The sequence below is a fragment of the Clinocottus analis genome, unplaced genomic scaffold (assembly GCF_023055335.1).
Source record: "Clinocottus analis isolate CAN_PGR_092001 unplaced genomic scaffold, fCliAna1.0.p SCAF_10, whole genome shotgun sequence".
Lineage (NCBI taxonomy): Eukaryota > Metazoa > Chordata > Actinopteri > Perciformes > Cottidae > Clinocottus > Clinocottus analis.
This window is the reverse complement of record NW_027175821.1, coordinates 20,220,073-20,244,596: the sequence shown is the minus strand read 5'-3', so window position 1 is coordinate 20,244,596 and position 24,524 is coordinate 20,220,073. Positions and strand designations below refer to the sequence as shown.

Below are 24,524 nucleotides of genomic sequence, written 5' to 3'. Positions count from 1 at the left end.
ACTCAACTTTGACAACTTGAGCTGTGTATCACTAATAATGATACCAATGGCCACATAATAACTAAACAATTTTATGTTAACTGTTTCATAATGTGAATGTGAGCGTGAACGGTTGTCTGTCTCTATGTCTGCCCTCTGATGGACTGGAGACTTGTCCAGGGTGAACTTTGCCTTCACCCCTTGACAGCTGGCATCGACTCCAGCGCCCCGCGACCCTAGTGAGGATATCAGTCGGACTGGACAGGGGTGGATTGGCCATAGGGAGTACCGGGAGTTTTTCCGGTGGGCCGGTCAGTAATGGATGGATGTTTCATAATGTCCCAAAATTATATTTTAGACTAACGGAAAAAGTGTAATGAATGCATCATGCCAACGTCCTCTTTTCATCTCCAGGTTTTCATGGGTCTTTCTGTCTCAGTCACGTCTTTTGAAATGTGGCTCGTGGTCGCTTCTTCCCGCTGCTTCTTCCCGCTGCTTCTTCCCTCCCTCCTCATGGAGGCGTCCGGTCGTCATCGTGATAAGTTTCAGCGCTGTGCCGTGGAGCTCTGGCCTGGGCGCTCAGGATGCTGCGAGTGTGTGTAAGGAGCACCCACTCCTTCCTGTTCACCCAATGCACCCACGGCAAAGCCAAATACATCAGTTTTTTAATGAATTTTGATTTTTTTTTAATGAATTATGAAAAAATAAATTAAAAAAAATCTGATTTAAAAAATAAATAAATAATAAAACAACCTATATTTCCCCTTTATATAGGCCAACATCAACGCTGTCTACAAGAAGGGGATGAGTCGACTCTTTTTCCTGAGGAAGCTTCGATCCTTCAACGTGTGCAGCAAGATGCTGGAGTTGTTCTATCAGTCGGTTGTGGCCAGCGTCTTGTACTTCGCCATTGTCTGCTGGGGGAGCAGCATTGGAGCCGGTGACACCAACAAACTTAACTTAAGAAAGCCGGCTCCATCATCGGCTGTAAGCAGGAGCATTTGGAACAGGTGGTGGAGAGGAGGACACTAAAGAAACTATTGTCCATATTAGACAACTCGGACCACCCTCTCCACCAGCTCCTGCAGGGTCAGCGGGAGCACTTTTTCAAAAAGACTCATCACACTCCGCTGCCACAAGGACCGCTACAGGAAGGCATTCATACCCTCGGCCATAAGACTATACAATAAATCCCTCGAGTCCAGATCCGTGGACTAATTCTCACTGTACACGTATATAGATAATACTGATGTATATATGTTATGTATGTTGCATACATATATTTTGCATTTTGCACATTGCACTCAGTTTACATTTAATTTAAACCAACCCCCTGAATACACTGCATTTAATTTAACCTCCGAATACACTGCTGTGTTTGCTTGTTGTGTATGTTTCTGTACATGTGTATGTGTGTAAGTGTATATGTATGCATGTGTGTATATGTGTATGTATATATGTATGTGTACATGTATGTATGCATGTGTGTATGTATGTATATGTCAAAACCAAAATAACTTCATCAACATCAGCTAGTTGTCGGGATTCAAATCATTAAACAAACCATAAACAATGTTCCTTTTCTCATGCATCACTGTCCCATGCAACGTCCCATAAAACGTCTCAAACGGTCAAAAACGGTTTGCTTTCCTTACAAATGAGTAACACATGACCCCAATCTTTCTCCTAATTATATAGGGCTGATCGCTGTAGCAGTCGGCCTTGAGCCCCCAGTGGTGGGAAGTCCAACATAACCAACAGCCAGTGTAGTGGAAGTCAGAGATGTCCCGAATACATCTACATCAGTCATTCCCTGGAACTCCTGGGAAAAATATATTAACGGAGCCTCAAACATTCAAAAATGAATCGTTTGGTGCTAAAAAAAGTATGAATTTTACTTTGAAATATCCCAATTGGTACAGTAAAATGGATTGAATGCCAGTGTAGTGGAAGTCAGAGACATCCTGAACACATCTGCATCGATAATTTCCTGGAACTCTTGGGAAAAGCATGATTACGGGACCTCAAATAATCAGATACAAGATTTTTGAACATACAAAAGTTCATAAAGTTCATAAACTTACTTGGTACAGTAAAATTGTTTGACTTTATACATTTTAGTTTGTAAAATATCTGAAGGTCATATGTTTTACTTAATCTGAATAGAATTATTTTAATCTCATTTCGTATATGCTAGAATCCGATTTGTCGACACCTTATTTTAAAAACCGGATGTTGAAAAACAGATGTCGTTTGTCGACCAACAAAATCCTATTTTGAAAAACGGATATTGCGTCACGTGCATCTTTTTTCTAACTTTGTAAAAACCCTCGCTCGCTCCAGATCCGACATTAATTTGCACACTGGAAGCAGGGTTTTGTTGATTAAAGTTTTTGAAAAAGTGAAAAATGTCCTCTCCCCAAGTGTGTTCTTTCACAAGCAGTATCGTTAACAGCTTCTTTTTGCAGTCATGTCTGTAAACACGATCCAAATAAAAAAGTCTGATGTGACAGTTTCAGTAGTCAACTGCACATTCGTGTTCGCGAGTTTTGTGACGAAGTGATCTATGACATCAGATTCCTTTAATCTGGTTTGAGACGCTAACTCATAAAACAGTGTGTATGTTGACCAGAAGCCAGGTCAGGTTATATAGTTTTCCTAAGAAATATTTTTTACATACTTTCAACAAAAGCGAAAATCCAGGGAGTTTTGGACCTTGCCAGATGCAAGACTCTTAAATATGGATCACATATTTCGACCGAGACAAGAAACTTGGAGTTCAAGTGAGGTGGAAGTCCAAATTTGATTGTGGAATTTCCATCATTCGTCAGAAGATACGGTTGTGCCTTTTCTAATACGGAAGGAGGAACTATTTTATTTGGTGAAAACGATGATGGAATAGTTGTAGGAAGGTGTGTTGATAAAAACACACAGGACGAGATCCGCGAGTCAGTGGACAACACAGTGAAATTGTTTAATCCCCCACATTCTTGCGATAAATACAAACTGCGTTTCTTGACGGTGACCTGCTGTGCTGGTACCCCTCAGATACAAAAGCTAAAGGTGATACACCTACATTTCAGTACCCCAGAGCCCTTCTCAACAATAATCCATTGGGTCAACAAATGTGAAGTCCATTTGAGATGAGACGCGAGCGTTTGGGGGCCGTTAAATAAGTGTCCGATTGAAGAGTTGCAGAGACAAAAAGATGCCCTTACAATCTAACAGCGAGGTGATGTTGTGGAAGTACAAACTGCCAGAAGGCTGAAGACCAAGACAGGCTTTGTTTGAATTACAATCACCAGACCTGATGGGACGCCTAAACAGGATAAAAGTAAAGATCCGCAAAGCACAGTGAAGAGAAGCCGCTCTGCTCAACACGATAGTCCTCTGTGCATGATAAATTGCCAGGACATCAGCAACTGTCAATTTTTGCACTTTGAGAATACTTTGACGACATAGAAACCCTAAAATCTGTGAGCTGACACATATTATCCAAATATTGTTTTCTGTAACAACATTATAATCTATGGATCCAACTTGATGAGCAACCAGGGAGGTAGTGTATTATTTGGAGTATTTAAAGGAAGGGTTCATGGCTTAAAAGTCAATCACAAAAAGGAGGATAACATCCGGCTCATGGTAGACAGTACCATAGCCAAATTCGCACCACCTATATTCCCCCATAACTATACACTAAAATTCCTGGGAGTGAGTCATCAGACAAAACATCTCAAGGTTATATATCTCAATTTTCGAGTGCCTCCCTCCCTCAGCAGGTAATTTATCAGGTTTATCAGGTTTAATGACAAGATGTAAAGTCTGCCAAAGGATTGTCCTCACAAAAATGGAGGCGGTGAGGCACTTTGTTTTAGGAGGCAGAGAGCCGTCTGAGGAAGTTGGGCGGTCTGGGTGGAGGTGATAAGCCACTGAAGGCTCCACTTCTAAGGATCCAGCCAGACCCAGCTCTCCCAGCCCCTCGATTTCCAGCTTTGAGTAGTTAGCCCTTGGTGGGAAGCTTACTCTTAAGCAGACTGGACAGGGGTGGATTGGCCATAGGGAGTACCGGGAGTTTTTCCGGTGGGCCGGTCAGTAATGGGACGGCACGGCAGTGACTGACCTTTTTTTTTTTTGTATGTGAAGACGCATAAGAGGCCCAGTAGCCCTATGATAGGCCCAGTAGTCCTGCCCATGCATTTTACGGACCCCCCCCACCTCTCGTCCAATCACCTTTAATGATGAGCTAATGACACATCATTAGCAATCTGAGAGAGAGAAGAGAAAGCAAAAATGGAGAAAAAACAAAAAGGCGGTGCGGAAAAACTGAGGGAAAAGAAAAAAAAAGCTCTCGCAACTGATGCTGCTATGAGCAGAAATTTACTAAACATGTTTGCTGCTGCGGGGCCGGTGGCGGTGGCATAGCCTCGGGCTCCGGGGCTTTGGCTGCGCCGGGCGCGGCGGGTGAGTGCTGCCACGGTGATACAGGAGGGGGAGGAGGAGATTGGTGGTGGTGATAGCAGAGGCCTGTCTCACGAAGCTGGATTTCCGTTTAGCGAGAAAACTTCTGGATTAACTCTGGGTTTTCCGTCTCACGACGCTGGTTCACTTCTTAGCGGGGTACGCTGCCCTGGTAACTGACGCTGAACGCCTAAGCTGCTCCGGAGCAGGTTAAGTTCCCGGATAAGATCTCAGCGGGGATATAAGACCGCCTACAGGCCAACCGTCTAGGAAAATGGCCTTCCGATTTCTACAGAATCCCGTTGAGGAAGGCGCACGAATAGTAAGAGCTGCGCTCCGCAGAGAGCGCATGTTTCGTGACCGGCAAAGCCCGTTGGAGTTGTTGTGTAGACGATGCATGTATATTGTTCACATCATACATGTAGCCTGGAAGATATTATAATGAACTTACTGACCGCTTTGAACTATGTTCTTGTATTTCGTTTTAACTTGCTCCCGTGTTCTTTTAGCTCCACTGGGTTTGTAACTGAAATGAGGTTAAATCGTAAAAACGAAAAGATAATCAAAATAGTCACATACATTTGAGACAGTGATTTTATATCACAATCCCAGTAATTCATGCGTTGACTGAGTCGTCGAATTTTTTGCCAGGATTCCTTGCTGCTTGCTCCTCCTTTGTAAAATATGTTGCTCTCGTCGGCTCCTCCCTATTGCAGGATTGGTCAAACGGAGTTAACTCCGCCCCTTTTATGTGCACGAGCACGGACCTAGATGAGACACTCCTGGCTTCACTTAAGGAGTTGATACCTGGCTTTGTGAGACCAAAAAGCCAGAATGCGGACATCTGGTTAAGTGCAGCTGGATAACTAAGGGAAACCCAAAGTATGTTAAACCAGCTTTGTGAGACAGGCCTCAGGTGTGTGTGCTAGCTAACATGTTGTGGATAAACACTCATTCACTGAATGTTCAGAAACGTTGTCTATGAACTTTACTTGACATAATAGATAGCGTGTGGTGTGAGTCTAGTTCTAAAATGTTGGAAAATGATATACTATGCTGATTAATTAACCACTATATTATAGTGGTGTGGTTTGTGTATGCAAATCTGCTTTTTCACAATTTTTATGATTACAAATTAGGTCACCAGAGTTAAAGTGTTTAAAGTATCGATACACTTTCTTCAAGCCTACTGTTCAATTTGGTAAAATATGCTTTACCTATTTTTTTCTGTCAGTGTTTATGGTTTATTGTCCTTGCTTTTCTTTTTTTGAACACTTATTTATGGACATTTTCAGATTAAATTACATCAAATAAGAGACAAGGAGACAATGACCCATTTCACGTTATGCAGTTAAAACTAATGGAACACTGATTAACTACTGTTACATTTAAACATTTGCATACATATCAGGTGTGGCGTTGAAACATATTCCGTACTATTTCTCTACTCTTCACGTCCAGGTTTGTGCCCAGTACATCATCTCTCTCACCAGAGACCCCAAGCCCACCCATTGATTATTTCACTCGTCTCAACCCAGACACCCTTAAGCTATTTTTTAACCATCACCCTCAACAATCAACAAGTAACCCCAAAGACACAGAGCTCACAGTGGAGGCTGCACTGCCACTGGAGAGGAGAATAAAGGTTAAAAAAAAACATGCCTGGAGAGATGGCTCATGATGAAACATTGTCTAATGCTGAGAGAGCATATGAGCTACATGTGTATAATCGGATCATGGATACAGCATGTGAGGTCATCAACAGGTGGTTTCTCTCTCATTTCACGCTGTACAATGATCTGGTAAATCTGGACCCAGAAACTATCCAGAGATCAGAACCTATGGTCTTCCTCAGTATGGCCTCCAAGAGCTTAGTAAGTGTCTACACAAGTTTAGCAACAAGGCAACTGTAGACAACCTGCAGTGTGAGCTGAAAAATCTCGCTAGACAGTGGGACAGACTGAAGGCTTCACCACTGGAAGAGTACTGGTCCAGGACAGCTGATGAAAATGACAACGAGGAGGTTGAAATACTGCACAAAAACTGCACTTCCTGCAAAAACTGTCCACTTTGCTGCTACCAGATACTCAGCCAGTTCAACCACCTAACAGATGCATATCATCTTATCGGACTTGGTTACAAGTTTCTGCTCACTCTGTCTATCACCCAGGTGACCTGTGAATGTACATTTTCAACTCTAAAGTTCATTAAAAGTAGACTAAGCCAATCACGTAAACCAACAGCGAGGTGATGTTGTGGAAGTACTAACTGCCAGAAGGCTGAAGACCAAGACAGGCTTTGTTTGTATTAAAATCACCGGACCTGATGAGACGCCTAAACAGGATCAAATTTAAGATCCGCAAAGCACAGTGAAGAGAAGCCGCTCTCCTTAACGCGATAGTCCTCTGTGCACGATAAATTGCATCAGCAACTGTCAATTTTTGCACTTTAGAGAATACTTTGACGACATAGAAACCCTAAAATCTGTGAGCTGACATATTCTCCAAATAATGTTTTCTGTAACAACATTGTAATCTATAGATCCGACTTGATGAGCAACCAGGGAGGTACTGTATTATTTGGAGTATTTAAAGGAGGGTTCATGGCTTAAAAGTCAATCACAAAAAGGAGGATAACATCCGGCTCATGGTAGACAGTACCATAGCCAAATTCGAACCACTTATATTCCCCCATAACTATACACTAAAATTCATGGCAGTGATTCATCAGACAGAAAACAATTTCAAGGTTATATATCTCAATTTTCGAGTGCTTCCTTCCCTCAGCAGGTAATTTATCAGGTTTCACACACAAAAATGAAGAAACAACACGTCTCCCCAAGACATTTCATTTAGCTGATGCTGCGTGAAGGACAATACTCCTATCTCCATCAGTATGATGCTTTTGGAGGATTAAGTTTTTGATGAGACGTGAGGGATTTGTTGGTCTCTCACTATGTTATCAAAGAACCAGGATTACATGATTTAATCTAAAGTTATTTTTCTAACTTTGTTTGGTGTTTCACTGTGGGAGATATAGACTCATCTCCATCAGCGTGATGCTTTTGGAAGCGGGAGTTTCTGATGAGACAAATGTGAAGTCCATTTGAGACGAGAGCGTTGGGGGCCGTTAAATAAGTGTCAGATTCAAGAGTTGCAGAGACAAAAAGATGCCCTTATAAATCAACAGCAAGGTGATGTTGTGTACCAACTGCCAGAAGGCTGAAGGCCAAGACAGGCTTTGTTCAAATAACAATCACCGGACCTGATAGGACGCCTAAACAGGATAAAAGCAAAGCACAGTGAAGAGAAGCTGCTCTGCTCAACGCGATAGTCCTCTGTGTACAATAAATTGCCAGGACATCAGCAACCGTCAATTTTAACAATTTAGAGAACACATTGACAACACAGAAACCCTTAAATCTGTGAGATATGACACATATTATCCAAATAATGTTTTCTGTAACATAATGTAATGCTCTCTCTCTCCCTCTCACACAGGCCTTAATTTGTTTGAGGTGTTGTTCTCCCTCTTCTTGTTGGTGTTCAACGGCCAAGGAGCATTTCTTGATCCAGTGGGTATTGAAATAAACAATGTCAAAGATATTTCTTCTTTGGTTAGTGTTCCCATTGATTGGAACATGGTGAATATTTACAAAATAGATGTAAACTTTTTTATTTTAGACTAAAGATCTCTCTCTCTCTGTCTCTCTGTCTCTCTCTCTCTCTCTCTCTCTCTCTCTCTCTCTCTCTCTCTCTCTGTCATGTTTAAAGCAAGCAGTTCATCAAGGACCAGAGTGTATTTTATTTCATCTGTGAGTATTGTTGTAAATGACTGTATTAAGTACTGGCTTGTTAATTTACTAGATGTAATCAATACAAATAACAAAAATAATGTTGTCTGTCTTTCACAGGGCTGAGAAGAGCTTTATATTTGTTCCAGTGTGTGTTTTGTGAGGGACCTACAGTTGTCTTTCAGTGCCACTGTCCTGATGTACTTTAGCCAGTATCCTCCTTGTAAGAGCAATACACTCTTTTCTTGGCTTTTATACATTTATTTTCGTCAACACCTGACAACTTTAATGGATGTTAAAAACATCTTTAGTTTCTGTCTTTCACATAGAATTCTATTGGTATGAGTAGTTGTATAAATAAACACTCTTGTGTAGTCATTTAGTTTATTCAATGCTCCAGAACATCAAGGGATATTATTCAGTATAGTAGTGTTATTAAGGGCTTGTGTGATTATATGTATAGTACATAAACGGACTGAGTTGGCACAGTATCTGCGTGCGGATTGTGGTGGGCCAGTCTGGAACAAAGAGTCCAGAGCTGAATTTATGTCCCAGTCCAGGCCTGTTTGTAGGTGGGAAGTATGGAAGCATTCTACGGTGGGAAGTGATCATTACCCGATGTTTTTGTAGTTGGGAAGTGGAAGTAGTGAGATTCAGCAGAACGGTGGGTATTTAGAATGGCTCAGTGGGATAAATTTAGAGAAGAGAAAAGAAAAAGGAATAAAGCTTTTAAAGTTTTTAAAAACACCCTTAATTTCAATAATGTAATAGAGTACAAGAGAAGGCAAGCAGTAGTAAACTATTAAAGATACTAAAAGGAAGTATTGGCAGTATATGTGAAGCCATCAGGCTCATTGACATCAAGAATATTTAAGGAAGGATAGAAAAAGAAAGAAGGAAGAAGGTAAGTTGAAATGTATCAGTGATTCATCCAGAAAAGTAAAGGAATGTCAGAAAATCATAGAGGAAATGACAGCAAAAGAACAGGGCGTGGTGAAGAGACAGGTCTGTATGGTGGGGTGACATTTGAACATACATAACCTTGAAAGTTTTAGAAAAATTCCTGAAAAGAGAAAGTGGACTGAATTATCTCATTAAATCCTTATTTTGACATTGCAAATCTCTAAACGGTTCCAAGAATGACAGTACACTTATTTAAGCACATTTATGCACATCAGTCAGTCTCACCTTCTGGTGTCATCGTCATTGAGTGAAACGGAGACATTTTGCAGGGCTCCCACACAACCTAGCACTTCGAGTGAAGCTGATCAGACACCAGAGCATAGGCCTGCAGACCAGAAAAGGAGCACAAAAAAAAATGCAATTGAAGAAAATTGCAGAAGGTCAAAGACATGTAGCAGAGGGAAGCAAAATTTTAAAAAAGATGTCAGAGGTTACGGTTGAGGTTGACATTAGAGCCGAGGTTCACCTATGTATTGATAAGTAAAATGGTTCTGGATGAACAACTGTTATGTCTTCTAAGATAAACCTTTGTGTTTGTAATATTCTCATCCTAGGGCATGTTATGAGTTAAGATTAAGCAATACCCAAACAGTGCAGTCACTACCAACACATGGCTTTACTAAATACTTGAAAAAATAAATATAGTAATTTAGTTTAAGGGAAATAAATTATATATATATCTGCTATTTTTATATAATAAAAATATTTGTTTTAAACTATCTGAAAAAGGTGAACCAATTTTCTGCAAGAGGTTGCCGCTGATAAACCTTAAATTATGGATACCGAGCCCCTCTTATGTGAAGTCTGGGTAACCAGGGATTTGAATTCAATATGATGATTTGTCTAAAACCAGTGAAGATACAAACAACATATAAGAGGATTAGAGGTGTCCGTAAGGCAGGGTTTCAGTAGGAAACACTCGCAGAAATTGGTAAAGTAATGGAGTTGATTTAGGAATTATGAGGAATTATGGTGTCACAATAAAGAAGTTAAATAGTCTAATGGTGTGTTTACACCGAAAGAGTTGCGAAATATTTGCGCGAGTAGATTACATGTAAAGTCAATGCAAGATGCGAATGGTTGCGAAAAAGTGAATTTTTCGCCGTGCGGCATAAATGACCCCAAAAAGCTTTGCGTATATTTGCTTTTTTCGCTCATTCGCCGGAGTTGAAATATTTCTACTCTGGCTAAAGATTCGCTGGACGCTGAGTTGCGAAAGCCAATCAGCGTGAAGCAGGCCTGGACTGGGACAAAAATTCGGCCCTGGGCTTTTTGGTCCAGACTGGCCACCACAATCCCCACGCAGATACTGATGTACTGTACATATAATCACACAAGCCCTGAATAACACTACTATACTGAATAATATCAATAATATAATCAATGGGTGGGCTTTGGGTCTCTGGTGAGAGAGATGATGTACTGGGCACAAACCTGGATGTGAAAAGTGGAGAAATAGTATTAGGAATTACGGAATATGTTTGAACACCCCTAATATGTATGCAGATGTTTAATTGTAACAGTAGTTATTCAGTGTTTCATTAGTTTTAACTGTATAATGTGAAATGGGTCATTGTCTCCTTGTCTCTTATTTCATTCAATTTAATCTGAAAATTTCCATAAGTAAGTGTTCAAAAAAAGAAAAGCAATGACAATAAACCATAAACATTGACAAAAAAAATAGGTAAAGCATATTTTACCAAATTGGAAAGTAGGCTTGAAGAAAGTGTATGTATACTGAAAACACTTTAACCCTGGTGACCTGATTAGTAATTATACAAATTGTGAAAAAGCAGATCTGCATGCTCAAACCACACCACCATAAAATAGCGGTTAATTAATCAGGATAATATGTCATTTTCCAACACTTTAGAACTCGCCAGCAGCAGCCAAAGCCCTGGAGCCGGAGGCTACGCCACCGCCGCCGGCCCCCGCAGTAGCAAACATGTTTATTATATTTCTGCTCTTAGCAGCATCAGTTGCGACTACTGGGCCTATCATATGGCCACTGGGCTGCTATATTCACACCGAACGCTACCTACCGTGTGAGTTTACTCGCTTGACAATGTGTCTATACATACAAATTAAAAAAAAAAAAAATCAGCCACTGCCGTGCCGGCCCATTACTGACCGGCCCACCGGGAAAACTCCCGGTACTCCCTATGGCCAATCCACCCCTGGCGTGAAGAAACGTCGCCCGACGTCACCATCGTCCTACCGAAGCAGAATTTAACTGCTACCGGTCCGCCTGAGGAAGTGCTGGCGGCTTCATTCAGACGCAGGAGGAGTCGGAGCTGTGTGCGAATACGGATAATATTATGAACCCAGACACAGGGGCGTTTGATGTTCTGACATTTGTGGTATTTCCACAACAAGTATAACGCAGAAATAGTTGTTAATGTTCTATGGTCAATAACTGAAACAAAAACTGTTTTACAGGAATGTGGTCAGTTTAGGTTAGCTAGTGAGGGTATCGTGCTCCGAAGAGATCGGGTCCGATCTACATCCAGGACATGGTAAAACCGTACACCCCAGCTTGTTCACTCCGCTTAGCTTCAGCCAATCAGTTTGTAGCTCCGTCACCGAGAGCTAAACACTCAACAAAGTCGACTGTTTGCTGTGCTGGCTCCTCGATGGTGAAATGGCATCAGGACTGCAGAAAGTGTCTACATCTTCCGTCGCAAACCAAAATCTTATCTTTTTCGACTACACCTTGAATAAAAGACAGTAGCAGTAGCGCTTAGATGGCTCTTGCTGATAGCACTTTGTAGTTTGACGTTATTGATTTTTGTTGTTCTCTTTACTGGGAGGGAAATGGGTACCAGTCCAGTGCGACTAAGCTTCCCACCAAGGGCTACTCAAAGCCAGAAATTGATGGGGTGGGAGAGCTGGGTCTGGCTGGACCCCAGCGTGACACTATCGGAGGACGGAGTTTATGCCTGTCGGAGGACGGAGTTTATTTATGCCCGTCGGAGGTGAGAGTGCTCTGATCATCGTACTGACTTAAAAGCATCAGCTAAATGAAATTTTATCAGGTTACCGGATCAGGGGAAGGAGTAACTATAAAATTGAGGTATATCACTTTGCAATTGTTTTCCCCGTGCTGTGTCACTGGCAGGAATTTCAGTATATCATTATGGGAGAATAAAGGTGGTTTGAGTCTGGCTACGGTATGGTCCACCAGTAGACGGATGTCATCCTCGTCTTTCTGATTTACTTTTATGCCACAAACCATTCTGTAAAATATTCTGAGTAGCCCTGCTTACTCATTAAGTCACAGCTATAGTTTGTTGTTCGAGAGTCATTGAGATAAAGATAGTCACGGCTCATAAATTTAGGATTTTCTCTATGATGAATGTAGACCATACATTGACGGCTGCCAATGTCCTGGCTATTAATGGTGCGTCGCTAAGGGGAGCGGCTTCTCCTCACTGTGTTTTGGGAGCCCCTTTCAGTCCATCTATCTTCACTTTCCCCACCGTCTTCACCGTTTTCTCAGTAATGCCATAATTTCACACTGAAGGGTCCCCACACGCTAGCATCCCTTCTTAAATGTACTTTAGACCCTTTGAACCGATAGATCCCAGGGAAGGCTTGAGGTGCACTAAAATGGAGGTAGACCACTGTAACAACCTCATGCTACTTTCCCTGGTTCCCCCCAGCACCAACTGTTTTTATTGTGACATTCACACAATGACAGACTGTGCCTCTGCCTTCTCCACTGTCCCGCTCTTCTTCTTCTTTTAGGTTTATTGGCGGTTGGCAAACAACTGTTCGGTGCATTACCGCCACCAACTGGTACGGAGTGTGGGTCAGAATGTCTATTACTAGCCCTATCAAAAATATATATGTAAACAAAATTAAAAATATATATATATATATATATATAAAATATATATAAAAAAATACTACTAATAAATATTATATATATATAATAAAATAAACATACAAATTTAAATACTTATATATACATATATATGTACATATACATGCCCATACCTACGCACATACATGCACAGTTTCAACAACCAAACCATAGCTACCCAACAACACAAACCAATCCAACCGAAATATACATAAACCCATAGCTCACTGTTCCCACTCCATCCATACTGAGCCTCATATAGGGACAAGACAAAAACACCTAAACAGCTTCACCTGTGGCCAATTAGGCCTCATTAACAGCACCTGTTCCCTAAGCCAGTTCCTCCCCTCTTTCTGCAGCTGAGCCTACCCACGCCCCCAGCCACCACAACCACCACAACCACCTTCACATCTTTTTCCAGAGGGTCACCGGTAGGAAAGGGTCACTGGCAGGAAGGGCAGTTTGTAATTATCGCAAGTAAGAGGCTTGAAACAGTTTAAGCTGTAGTCCACCAACTTGTGGATCTAGTCCTCCATGCCTTTGTTTAACCCTTTACTGTCTTCACCAAGAAAAAAGTAACGGAAAAAATATTTATTTCCATATTTCACTTATTTGAGGCAGTAATAACAATCAAAAACATTTTTTTTAACAGATCTCACAGTTATGTAAATACAAAGATCTACCAAACGGTTGAGATGTCACTTTACTTTGAGATGTCAATGTACCAAAATATATACAAGTACCAAAAGAGTAGAATTAGTCAAATACAATGCTAACTTATGGCAGTAATAAACAGCATAAATGTAAGATACACTTCTGATTTTTGATGATATGCTATCTTGTTTTCCATTCGAACAATGGGAACACTGCAAAATATAGAGCTACACAGAAACAGAGTTTATGAATTCAACAAATGTATTTTACACTATATTTTGTTGATAGGGTGAGTCACTGAGGACTGGGCTTTGGGGACTCCCTTGCAGTCCATCGATCTTCGCTTTCTTTATGTCTAGGCTCTCAGCTGGTCAGGTGTGTCTAATCCGAATAAAGGATCTGACGCCTGGGCTCTCAGCTGTCCGGGTGCTCAGCCTCCTGCCCGCTGGAACCTCTGCGAGATCACATCTTCTTTCTCAGGGTCACCGGTAGGGAGGGTCAATGGCAGGGAGCGCAGTTAGTATTTATCGCAAGTGAAAGGAAGCTTGAAACAATTTACCGACTTACGGATCTGGTCCTCCATGCCTTTGTTTTAACACGTTCCATCGTCATCTACGCCGCAGAGCACAGTTCCCCCTTCAGTGTTCAAAAAAGCACAGCCGTACTGACAAATATTGGGAATTTCTTTATCATGCTTGAATTCGAGGTGTCTTGTTGGAAATATATGCTCCGTAATCAAGTCTCACACCTGGCGATGTCCAAAACTCTCTGCATTCTTGCTTTTGTTGTTTGAAAATCTGGAAAAAACATTTTGTTGTAAAAAAATCCATGAAAATAATTTCTTGGAGAAATAGAACCTTAGCTGGCTTCCCCCACTGACAGGGGAAGCCAGCTCAGGATCAGGAAGGGAAAGCCATGCGTTCCCTTCCTGATCCGTCGGATGGTTTGCCAGAACCTCTTTGAGGCCAACCTAAAGTCCTTCTCCACGGCCTCCCCACACTCTTCCCATGCCCGAGTTTTAGAATCCGCAACCTCAGCAGCTGCAGCCCTCTTGGCCTGCCGGTACCCGTCAGCTGCTTCAGGAGACCCCTGGGCCAACCAGGCCCGAAAGGCCTCCTTCTTCAGCTTGACGGCTTCCCTCACCCCCGGTGTCCACCACCGGGTTCTCGGGTTGCCGCCGCGACAGGTACCGACAACCTTCTGACCACAACTCCTGGCGGCCGAACCAACAGTAGAGGCTTTGAACAAGGTCCACTTGGATTCCATGTCCCCAACCTCCCTCAGGATGCGTGAAAAGTTCTTCCAGAGGTATGAGTATGTATGTATGTATGTATATATATATATATATATATATATATATATATATATATATATATATATATGTGTGTGTTTGTATATATATATATGTATATATGTATGTATAGATATATATATGTAATTATGTATGTATAGATATATATATGTATATGTATGTATATATGTATATATATGTGTGTGTATATATGTGTGTATATATATACATATATGTATATATATGTGTATATATATACATAAATATATATGTATGTATATATATACATATATGTATATATATACATAAATATATATATATATATATTTGTATACATGTGTGTATATATGTATATATATGTGTGTGTGTATATATATGTGTATATATATATATATATATATCATTTTTTTAAGAGAGGAATGCGAATCTCTCTCACCCCTGACCTGTTTTCATGCATATATATATATATATATATATATATATATATATATATCTATATATATATATATAGATATATATATATCTATATATATATATATATATATATAGATATATATATATATATATATATATATATAGATATATATATATATATATATATATATATATATGTATATATATATATATAGATCTATATATATATATATAGATCTATATAGATATCTATAGATCTATATATACACATAGATCTATATATATATGTATATAGATCTATATATACATATATATATATATCATTTTTTTAAAAGAGTGAGGCAAATCTCTCTCCCCCCTTCTCACCCCTGACCCGTTTTCATGCAGTGAGAGAAAAAAAGTGCTTATGTAGAAACAAAAGGAATTTGCTAATATTTTGATTGTTAAAAAAATGGCCCAGATGCAATTTGAGCATCTTAATAGCGGCTTTTTGTTTCTCAGATATGATTCCAAGCCTAATACACTCAGGTCTTCTTTTTGAGAAGCATGTTTTAAAAAAACGACTACTGATGCAGCAGAGTCAGTAGCCAAGACTTTCAAACTCAACGTGCTCGGCAAAAGTGACAATTCTCTGCTTTTATTTAAAAGTATCGTCGTCAACATCCTCCTATGCGTCTTGACACTCCTCTGCACAGACGCTGCTGCACCAACGACCGTCCAACCAGTTTAGTTTATTCAGGGATCAAATTCTTCCTCTTTTCGTCACACAAAGCCTGCATGCACGGCTAGAATTTATACTATAAAATTCAGAAGATTAGATTCTTCACTAAACACATATTTCACTTCCATAGTTCTATTAACAAATATGAAAAGCCAAAGGGAAAACATCACACCTATGGGGATTTCATATTATTGGAGTAAAGCGACTGTTTTTCTGGATTTTCTGAGACCAATAACGTTGGTGATAATCAGGGCTTTAATTCAAACTCAGCGTGGTCGGCAAAAGTGACAACGCTTGTTTAGTGTATTCAGGGATCAAGCTCTTCCTCTTTTCATCACACTGCATGCACGCTGGAATTTCAGCTTTTTTTTGTTTCTCTATGAAATAATGTTTAATAAAAACTGTACAGTGACAACTGGTGTGCTCGTTTGTTGAAGCTTTCTAAAAACTTCTTTTGATATCCTATATTTAGGTTCCGACAGCACAAAGTTTAGAAAAGATGCTCATTTTCTCTTCATTGTTCTGGTTAAGTAGCTTTAATGACACAGACAAGATATATTATTGAGGAAATTTGTACAACTGGTATGTTATAGAATACTGAAATATTAAGTCTCATTCCAAATGCACTATATATATCCACTCAATGTGGAAAAAAAAATATTACAATGACCTTGTTATTAGATTTAATGTATTATTTGGTTCTCCATGTTGAAATAACTGAATAATTTCAGGATACAAAATAGATGTGAAATAATCTGGAGTGATACCATTCAATTTAAAAAAGAGGGAAGAAAAAACAAACACAAACAACAAAACACTATTTAACCAGGTCTTCTTGGAGAAAAACAAAAATGCAAGTAAAAAATATATTTACAAAAAGTGGAATTTTCAAAAAAGAACTGAGACCAGTATCTACACTCCTCCTTCCCCGCGAGCTCAGCAGAACAGTCATTTTACCTGCAACTGAAACAACATCATGGACGAATGAAGGAATTAACGAAATGTTTTAAAAGGTCGGGACAAATACGGGAGCACTTTTCTTAATAATGTGGAATGAACAGTTTTAATTGAATAATCACGTCGGTTTCACATTTTGAAGAGTTTCCTTGCAAAATCACCACACAACTCGACACCTACACTTACAAATTCATAAGTGTTATGAAAGTAAAACAAAACGTGTTGCTTTGTGTTGGCCAAACTGAAAACAGTTTCAGGTAATTAAGGCTCTACTGTGCTGACGCTCCAAAATCGCAAACTGTCATTGGTTGCAAATATTCAGCCGTACAAAAATAAAATAACGTAAAAAAAGGATTCACCAGTTCTGTAAGGTGTGCTGCTGAGACCGCCAACATGTTTACAAGTTCACAGTGACCTGAAAGAGAACGCCCCCCCCATGTTGTAAAAAGACCAAAAACAGAGCAGGCAGAGCAACAACGTCCAGCCTCAAGGCTTCCAGAGCTTCAGCAGGCCGTCCTCACTGTAGGTGCTGATGAGGTTCTGGTGCGGGTGGTGGGCGATTCCGATCACATCCTTCTCGTGGACCTGGAGGCCAGAAAAATAGAGCGTTTCAAATGAATGAAGATGCAAAAGAAAATTAAAATTTAACAAAAAAAAACAGTGTAGAAAAACATGAAATAGAAATAAGTCGTATATAGAGAAGTTATCTAAGTGTTGTTTTCCACCAGGTTCCTTTTAGAAAACCTTTCATTTTACTGCAGTGCGGTCTGACAGTCTGCTCTGTGGAGCTCATGGGTCCAATTCTCCAATGTCTCTCTTCCCTCCAGCGGGCCCAGCAGTACAGCCTCGGTCTCCAGCAGCGCCACGTCGGCTCCCGGTGGGGACCAGTTGGAGCTGCAGGGAGCTGAGCTCTCCGGCTCCCTCCAGAATGCAGGTCAAAGGAGGCACCAAAGTCGGATCTGGGTCTGTCCATGGTGGACCGGTCTCTGATAGGAGTCAGAGCTGAAGGAGTGTCCGGCAAAACGGCATGTCCTCGCTCAGAATAAATACATAGAAATAGCCAACAGTCCCGTTCACTGATGTAGGCCATATCGGGGCATTGGTGTTATGACGCCATTTCACAACCAGCTGAAATGTTTCTCACAGTAAATTTTAACAAGCAAAAGAAAAATAGCTCCAAGACTTGAATCGAGACTTCAGTCAGAAACGTTTAAGCAGAGGAGGCAAAAAGCGCCGTGATATTTTCGGACGCTTTGACCTGGGGGTCAGTGGACGTACCGTCAGCGTTCTCTCCAGCTTGCCAGTGACAGTGCTGAAGCAGTAGAGCACAAAGTCCTCGCCCACACAGTAAATCCACTCGCCGCGGGGCGACAGGGTGCAGCACACAAAGTCGCCGCCTTCCCTCTTACCGGAGCTGAAACTCCTCACGATCTACAGACACACAAACACAAAGTTAAAAGGACAGGCAGGTTTAGTTGGATGAGCGAAACGATGTAGAAACATCTACAAATGCCGACACTCTTCCAGGTTTACAGCTCGGAATCTGAGAGGTAAAGCGTGACTGACCTGCCCCTGCATGTTCATGATGACCACCGTGTTGGAGCGGTTGCACACCACAAAGTGCTCGGGGTTCTTGGGCAGCTGGATGACGTTGTTGACAGTGATGTCGGTGCCGGCTGACGTGCCCAGAGGCTTGAAGGTGTTGGAGCACTCTGTGGTCTTCATGTTCCACATCTGGGGTAGAATGAGACACCGGTCAGACACGAACTTGGCAGCAACTTTCTCACCAGATTCAGCAACAGACCATGAGCAAGAAATATATTTGAATATACATTATATTGTAATTGTCAGTGATTGACTCATCTGCTGACAACATAATACACACACCATGTCATTATCGTAAATAGATACATCTACAGTTTTAGATGGATAATAAATGGTTGGCTCTCCATGTACAATATAGAATCATATTTTACAAAAGAAAATGACAAAAACATTGTTTGCTGTCAATTATATATATATATTTTTTAGAAATCTCTGTAATTAAGGCATTCACTGTGTGCTTCTCTTACCTTGACCGTGCCGTCCGAGGAGGCGCTGATGACGTGATGGCCGTCCGGAGTAAACGCGGCCTCGTTCACAAAGGAGGTGTGGCCGCGGAACTCCTTGAGAGTTTTACCCGACTTCAGTCCGTGGACTCTGGAGAAGAAAACACAAACATTTTATATATAGCATGTCCCCAAAATGATCCTCAGTGAAGAAGCACAGACGCCCCATTGGGGAAGAGTAAAAAGGCGACGGTGAGAGTTTACCGGATTATCTGGTCGAAGGAGGCACTGAGGAGCTGGCTGCTGTCTTTACAGAAACTCACGCAAGTTACTCCTTTACTGTGGGCGCGCTCAAACCGCCTCAGACACTGACCGCTCTGGATCTTCCACACCTACACACACACACACACACACACACACACACACACACACACACACACACACACACACACACACTTGAATTTGTTTCTGCAAAGGGAAGCTATCACGAGTACTATGAAACTGTGTACTTAGACTACACAGTAGACTATACAAATTCAGAAGATAAGATTCTTCACTATACATATATCTATACATATATTTCACTTCCATAGATCAATAAACAAATACTATTAAAAGACAAAGGGAAAACGTAGCACATGAATGGATTTCATATTATTGCAGGAAAACATCTGTTTTCTGGATTTCATGAGACCAATAATGTTGGTGATAATCAGGGTTTTAATTAAAAGGTTTGCTTGTTGTTAGCATGACAACAAGGCTGCTCTCATAAGTTTTGTTTTTTCCAACCTTGAACCAGCTCCTGGTCTGATTTGGGTACAAAAGACGGTAACTATAAACCATGTGTGCTAAAGGAAGAACCTGCTGATCAAACTCTCATCTACCTTGATCTTTCCGTCCTGGGCACCCGTGGCCAACATCTCCGTGTCTCGACTGAAGCCCATACACAGTACCGCATCGTCCATCATCATAAAGTTGTCCTGGGCCTGGTACTTCAGATCCTGGAGCAGAAGCAGAAGTCACGATGAGAGTGTGGTGTTCATATTCAACCACACAGCACATCTGGTTTTATGCGTTTTCGTTTTGCTGAAGCTACCTTTCGGATCTTGCCGGTGGTGAAATTCCAGACCTCGATGAAGCCGTCCACCGAGCCGGTGACCAGGTACTGACCATCGGGGGAGAATCGGGAACACTCCACGTGAGATTTCTGTCCGAACTGAACGGGGCAGAGAATATAAGTCATGTCAGAAAAAATTTAAAAAAAAACATAACTCCTGAAAGTGTAAAATCAAAACCTAATATGCTTGGCTGAATGCACCGTTTACACCAGTAAAGCAGCCCATTAATGCCGCTTCCTACGATCCATAGTATACTTTGAGACTGTGTGGGTACCTTGATGTGCCTGCTCAGCTGGGTGGGGAAGCGCTCCTCCTCCACATCTTTAACGGCAGCTTTGCCCCTGAACAGATCAATAGTCATACCAGGAGGCAGGAGGCCTTGATGCTGCTGCCACTTCAGAGACTGAAGGATGAGAATGAAAACAAAATCATCATCATCAGCACTGTGTTTCAATGTTGGTGTGGGGAACATGAGGGAGGGACTATGCAAGTAATACAATTAATTCATTATATGGTGAGCCTCTAATTGAGGAGTGACCTCTCACAGCTGCAGGTTTGTGCATCACGTACCTGTCCCAGCAGAGCCATGAGACGGGAGGGCGGCACCACACTGACCTCCCCTGCCAGGGCTTGGGCGATGGCCGCCCGGCGCTTCTCCTTACTGCTGCCGTCCGGGTACGCCTGGACATCAAAAAACACTTAATAAAAAAAAATTCCACACAACTGCGATCTTTCAGATGCTCTCTGAAGGAGGTTCACACCAAACGCAACGCAAATTTGACGCACGACCAGTTTACGTGCAAAGTCAATGCACAGATGCGATAGGTTGCAAAAAAAGTGTTGTTTTTTCCGCCGATAGACAAGATTAAGGCGGCGCGAACGGCGCATTTAACACGGGGCGAAGAGAGTGTGCGTGAGTTCAAATATCCAAACTCTGGCGGAAAAAAATTGCGTGATGCAAAGTTGCCGTTGCTGAATTAAACTTCTTCCGGTCCCCCTGAAGTAGCGCTGATAGCGTCCGTCATTCAGACGCTGTTGTGGGACTACAGATAATATTATGAACAGACACAATAGAGTTCCATGTTCCGACGTATGTGGAAAATACAAGTATAAAGCAGAACTAGTGGATATTTCCATGGTGGATGGAGGAAATGTGGAAGGTTCAGGACCAGCTGATCCTGGACAATAACCACATCTTGTTACACGTCTGGTTTGGACTCACCTCTCTGGGATCAAAGTAAGAGCGAGCCAGCAGGTTCTCCAGGTGGATGTACCTCTCCGGCTGGTTCTGTTTCAGCATGATCATGGGGTCGGTCTGCCTGAGGAGCGAACGGGCTGCACCCAACTCTCTCAGCTCGATCAGCTCCAACACCACCTGGCCGGGAAAAACATGAAGGTTCAGGTTTAGAACAATGTACCTTCAGGCGTGATGCACTAGGTCTGTTTCCCTGAAAAGATCTGTTGACATTATCAATGCTGCAAAAAATAAAAAAATCAGCTGCATTTCGAAAGTATTAGAAAACTAACACATTAAACAAACTGCTTTACTGAGAAGCCAACCGGAATAAAGTTTAAGAAGAATATATATATTTTTTTAAAAGACACTTGTCAGACACGAACGTCGCAACTTTCTCACTAGATTTATCAAATTGTCAGACCTTCATAGCCACAAATTTAGCAGCATATCCAGACTAGGGGAAACAATACATACAACATTTCAAGAAATAAATGCCAATATACTAAATATTGTAATTAATTCCCATAATGGAGCGTAATCCCCGTGATTGGCTCTTCTGCCGACAAACATAACATAAACGCCTTTTTATTATTGTAAATAGATAGACTCATAAACAGCTTGCTATAAATAAAACTAAACAGCTGGTGATTTAAGACCATGCTAGTGGAAGGAAAAACCCTCACCTGTTCATACAGGTCTATCAGAGTCTTATCCGGCAGCTTGAGGGACTGGATGGCCTGCAGGACGGTGTCCCAGTGGCCGCTGTTGATGTCAGCCACGAAGCTCTCGATGCTGTCCACGGTGTTCAGGGACACGGTGGTCTCCTCCTGCAGGGTGACGAGGGTCCTCTGCAGGTTGTTTTCCTTCAAGTACTGCATAATCAGACGGATCACGCTGAGGAGGAGAAACACACGTGTGGAGGAACATGTACTGCATGTTTGACATGTTGCAATCCGTTGATGCATTGATTAAGAAGTACAGTTCGAAAATCTGATCCAACTATGTCCATAAGTTAGCTTGTTAGCTTAGCTCAGGGCGCGAGCGCTGGCGGCAGGCCTCACTAACGGGAAATATGCTAGAATGCGGAGTTATTGTCGGTCTAATTCTTCTATAAGTCGCCATGATTCGTGAGAGGTAACTGGACTACTTACTCTGCGGATTCCACCTCCAGAGACATGGTTATTTATCCCAAAACAGGAGCCACAAAGACACTCTTTACTGGGTCTACAGGAGCAGCAGACAGAGGCACGCAGGACTGACGCAAAACCGGAAGTGCTGGGAGGAGCTAATGACTCTTTCAAAATAAACGCCCGTTGTTTGTCGGCGGTAGATTACATTAAATCTTGATCTAAAAACGCTTAAATGCTACCATGTGTAGTGCTGTAATACTTTTTATTTTTATTTTTAGGATTTACACTTGTAAATAAAGATTTTCTATGTGTAAATTGCAATGCATAAGAGGGATATAATAATTAATGAGGGATATTAATGAAGCCATATGAAACGTGTATTAACAGTAGGAAGTCATTGAGAGGTGTTTCAGGTATGCATGAAATGTGTAAAACAACATGGATGCAGCATGTGATAGTGTAACTGTTCCTGATGCTGTATCGCCATAGCCTTTTTATTAAATCCGTTTTATTATAATTCATTGAATCTGGACCTTAACACATGTTAGTTTGTACATATATTTAGTCGTTTTCTATCAACAATTTATTAAATTGTACATGTGCAATTGTTTGATAAAGAATTATGTATAAAACAGTATGAATATCATATGAATTTCATATCATATGAATTTTTCAAAAATGAAAATTGTATAAAATGTATATCTAATAATAATATTATCATTATGAATTTACATGACATGCAGTTTAAGTGTACATTAGTTTGAATTGAGGTCAGTTTTATTCAATTGAATTCAACTCCATCCATCCCCCTAAAATAATAAAAATGTTATTTTCTACTTTTCTGACCACTCAAAGTGCTTTAAGACTACTTGTCTTCATTCACCCATTCATACGCTCAAGACAGGAGCTACCAACGATCCACTTGCCCACCAGGACTATATCTAACATTTATGCCCACTTGCGAGAGAAAATCGGGGTTATACGTCTTGCCCAAGGACACATCGAAATGAACTAGTCGAGCCGGGGATCAAACCGCCGATCCTTCGACGACCCTGCTCCTCTACTGAGCCATGGCCGCACCACTCATGGCGGTGGATTCATCAGAGACTAGATTAAATAATACACCTGAAAGGGAGTTCAGGTCTTTGAAGATCCCCAAATGGCCACCAGCAGGATTACTGTGAGAAATCAGTTGTACAAGCGAATCCATCAGAAGACAATTCACTGGACTGGTTTTCCTCTGCTTGGGTTCCTCGTCTGTTTCCAGGACAATCAACAGGGGGCACTATCGGCACAGCTATGACTCAGGGGCCTTCTTGACTCTCTTCTCTCTGCCAGTGAAGGTCTTTCAAGGTTATGATGATGCTCAGTGCAGCGCCACTTCAGTCTGCAGCCCCGCAGCCTGCATGGGTTTGATTGTTTTGGGCAATCATGACATAATCCCACAGTGAGCCCTATCCACATTGGAAATGAATTTGGCACCAAGAACACACCAGACCTCCTTTGGTTTCATTTGCCTTCGCAGATGGAGAAATATACTGGAGAGCAATGAGGAAGATTGTGGAGTGGAGGAGTGGTGTTTTCACACACACCACCGCAGTCATTCTGAATACATTAAAATAAGCGCAGGAGAGAAAGACGTCAATATAATTTTGCCATCTCCTGGCATGACAAAGCAGAGACTGTTCGGGGGAACGTCTTTCCAGTGAAGCAGATGCCGGCGCGCCAAAAGAATGACAGCGACACAAAAGGCTGTAATGCAATCACTTTATCCTTTCTGAGAAAAACAAAAGAAAATTCTTAATTTATGTGAGGTGCCATTCTCGCCCTGCAAGGAAGTCGCCCCTTCTCCTTCATAATTAGAACACATTAAAAATAAATGTCTTTGTCTCGTTA

The 24,524-nt window shown here is 41.4% G+C and overlaps 1 protein-coding gene across 1 annotated transcript; it reads right to left on the bottom strand.

Annotated features, from left to right (window-relative positions):
* Positions 1-16,786: 16,786 nt before the first annotated feature.
* smu1a (SMU1 DNA replication regulator and spliceosomal factor a) lies at positions 16,787-22,759 on the bottom strand. Its single transcript, XM_068595432.1, has 12 exons — positions 22,650-22,759; positions 22,182-22,392; positions 21,484-21,636; positions 20,832-20,942; positions 20,536-20,664; positions 20,240-20,359; positions 20,028-20,144; positions 19,408-19,535; positions 19,168-19,294; positions 18,662-18,829; positions 18,374-18,526; positions 16,787-17,680 (listed from the first exon to the last, which is right to left on the bottom strand). The coding sequence occupies exons 1-12, from the start codon at positions 22,673-22,675 to the stop codon at positions 17,582-17,584; spliced, it is 1,542 nt and encodes a 513-aa protein (XP_068451533.1). The 5' UTR covers positions 22,676-22,759; the 3' UTR covers positions 16,787-17,581.
* Between the last annotated feature and the right edge of the window lie 1,765 nt (positions 22,760-24,524).

What these genes read in the sequence shown, in the direction of transcription:
- smu1a (XM_068595432.1), bottom strand. Translation starts at nt 22,675, where the DNA reads ATGTCTCTGGAGGTGGAATCCGCAGA. An exon ending in TCATGGCTCTGCTGGGACAG is followed by an intron (nt 20,665 to 20,831) that starts GTACGTGATGCA and finishes CTCATCCTTCAG; the next exon opens with TCTCTGAAGTGGCAGCAGCA. An exon ending in AGCTGAGCAGGCACATCAAG is followed by an intron (nt 20,360 to 20,535) that starts GTACCCACACAG and finishes TGCCCCGTTCAG; the next exon opens with TTCGGACAGAAATCTCACGT.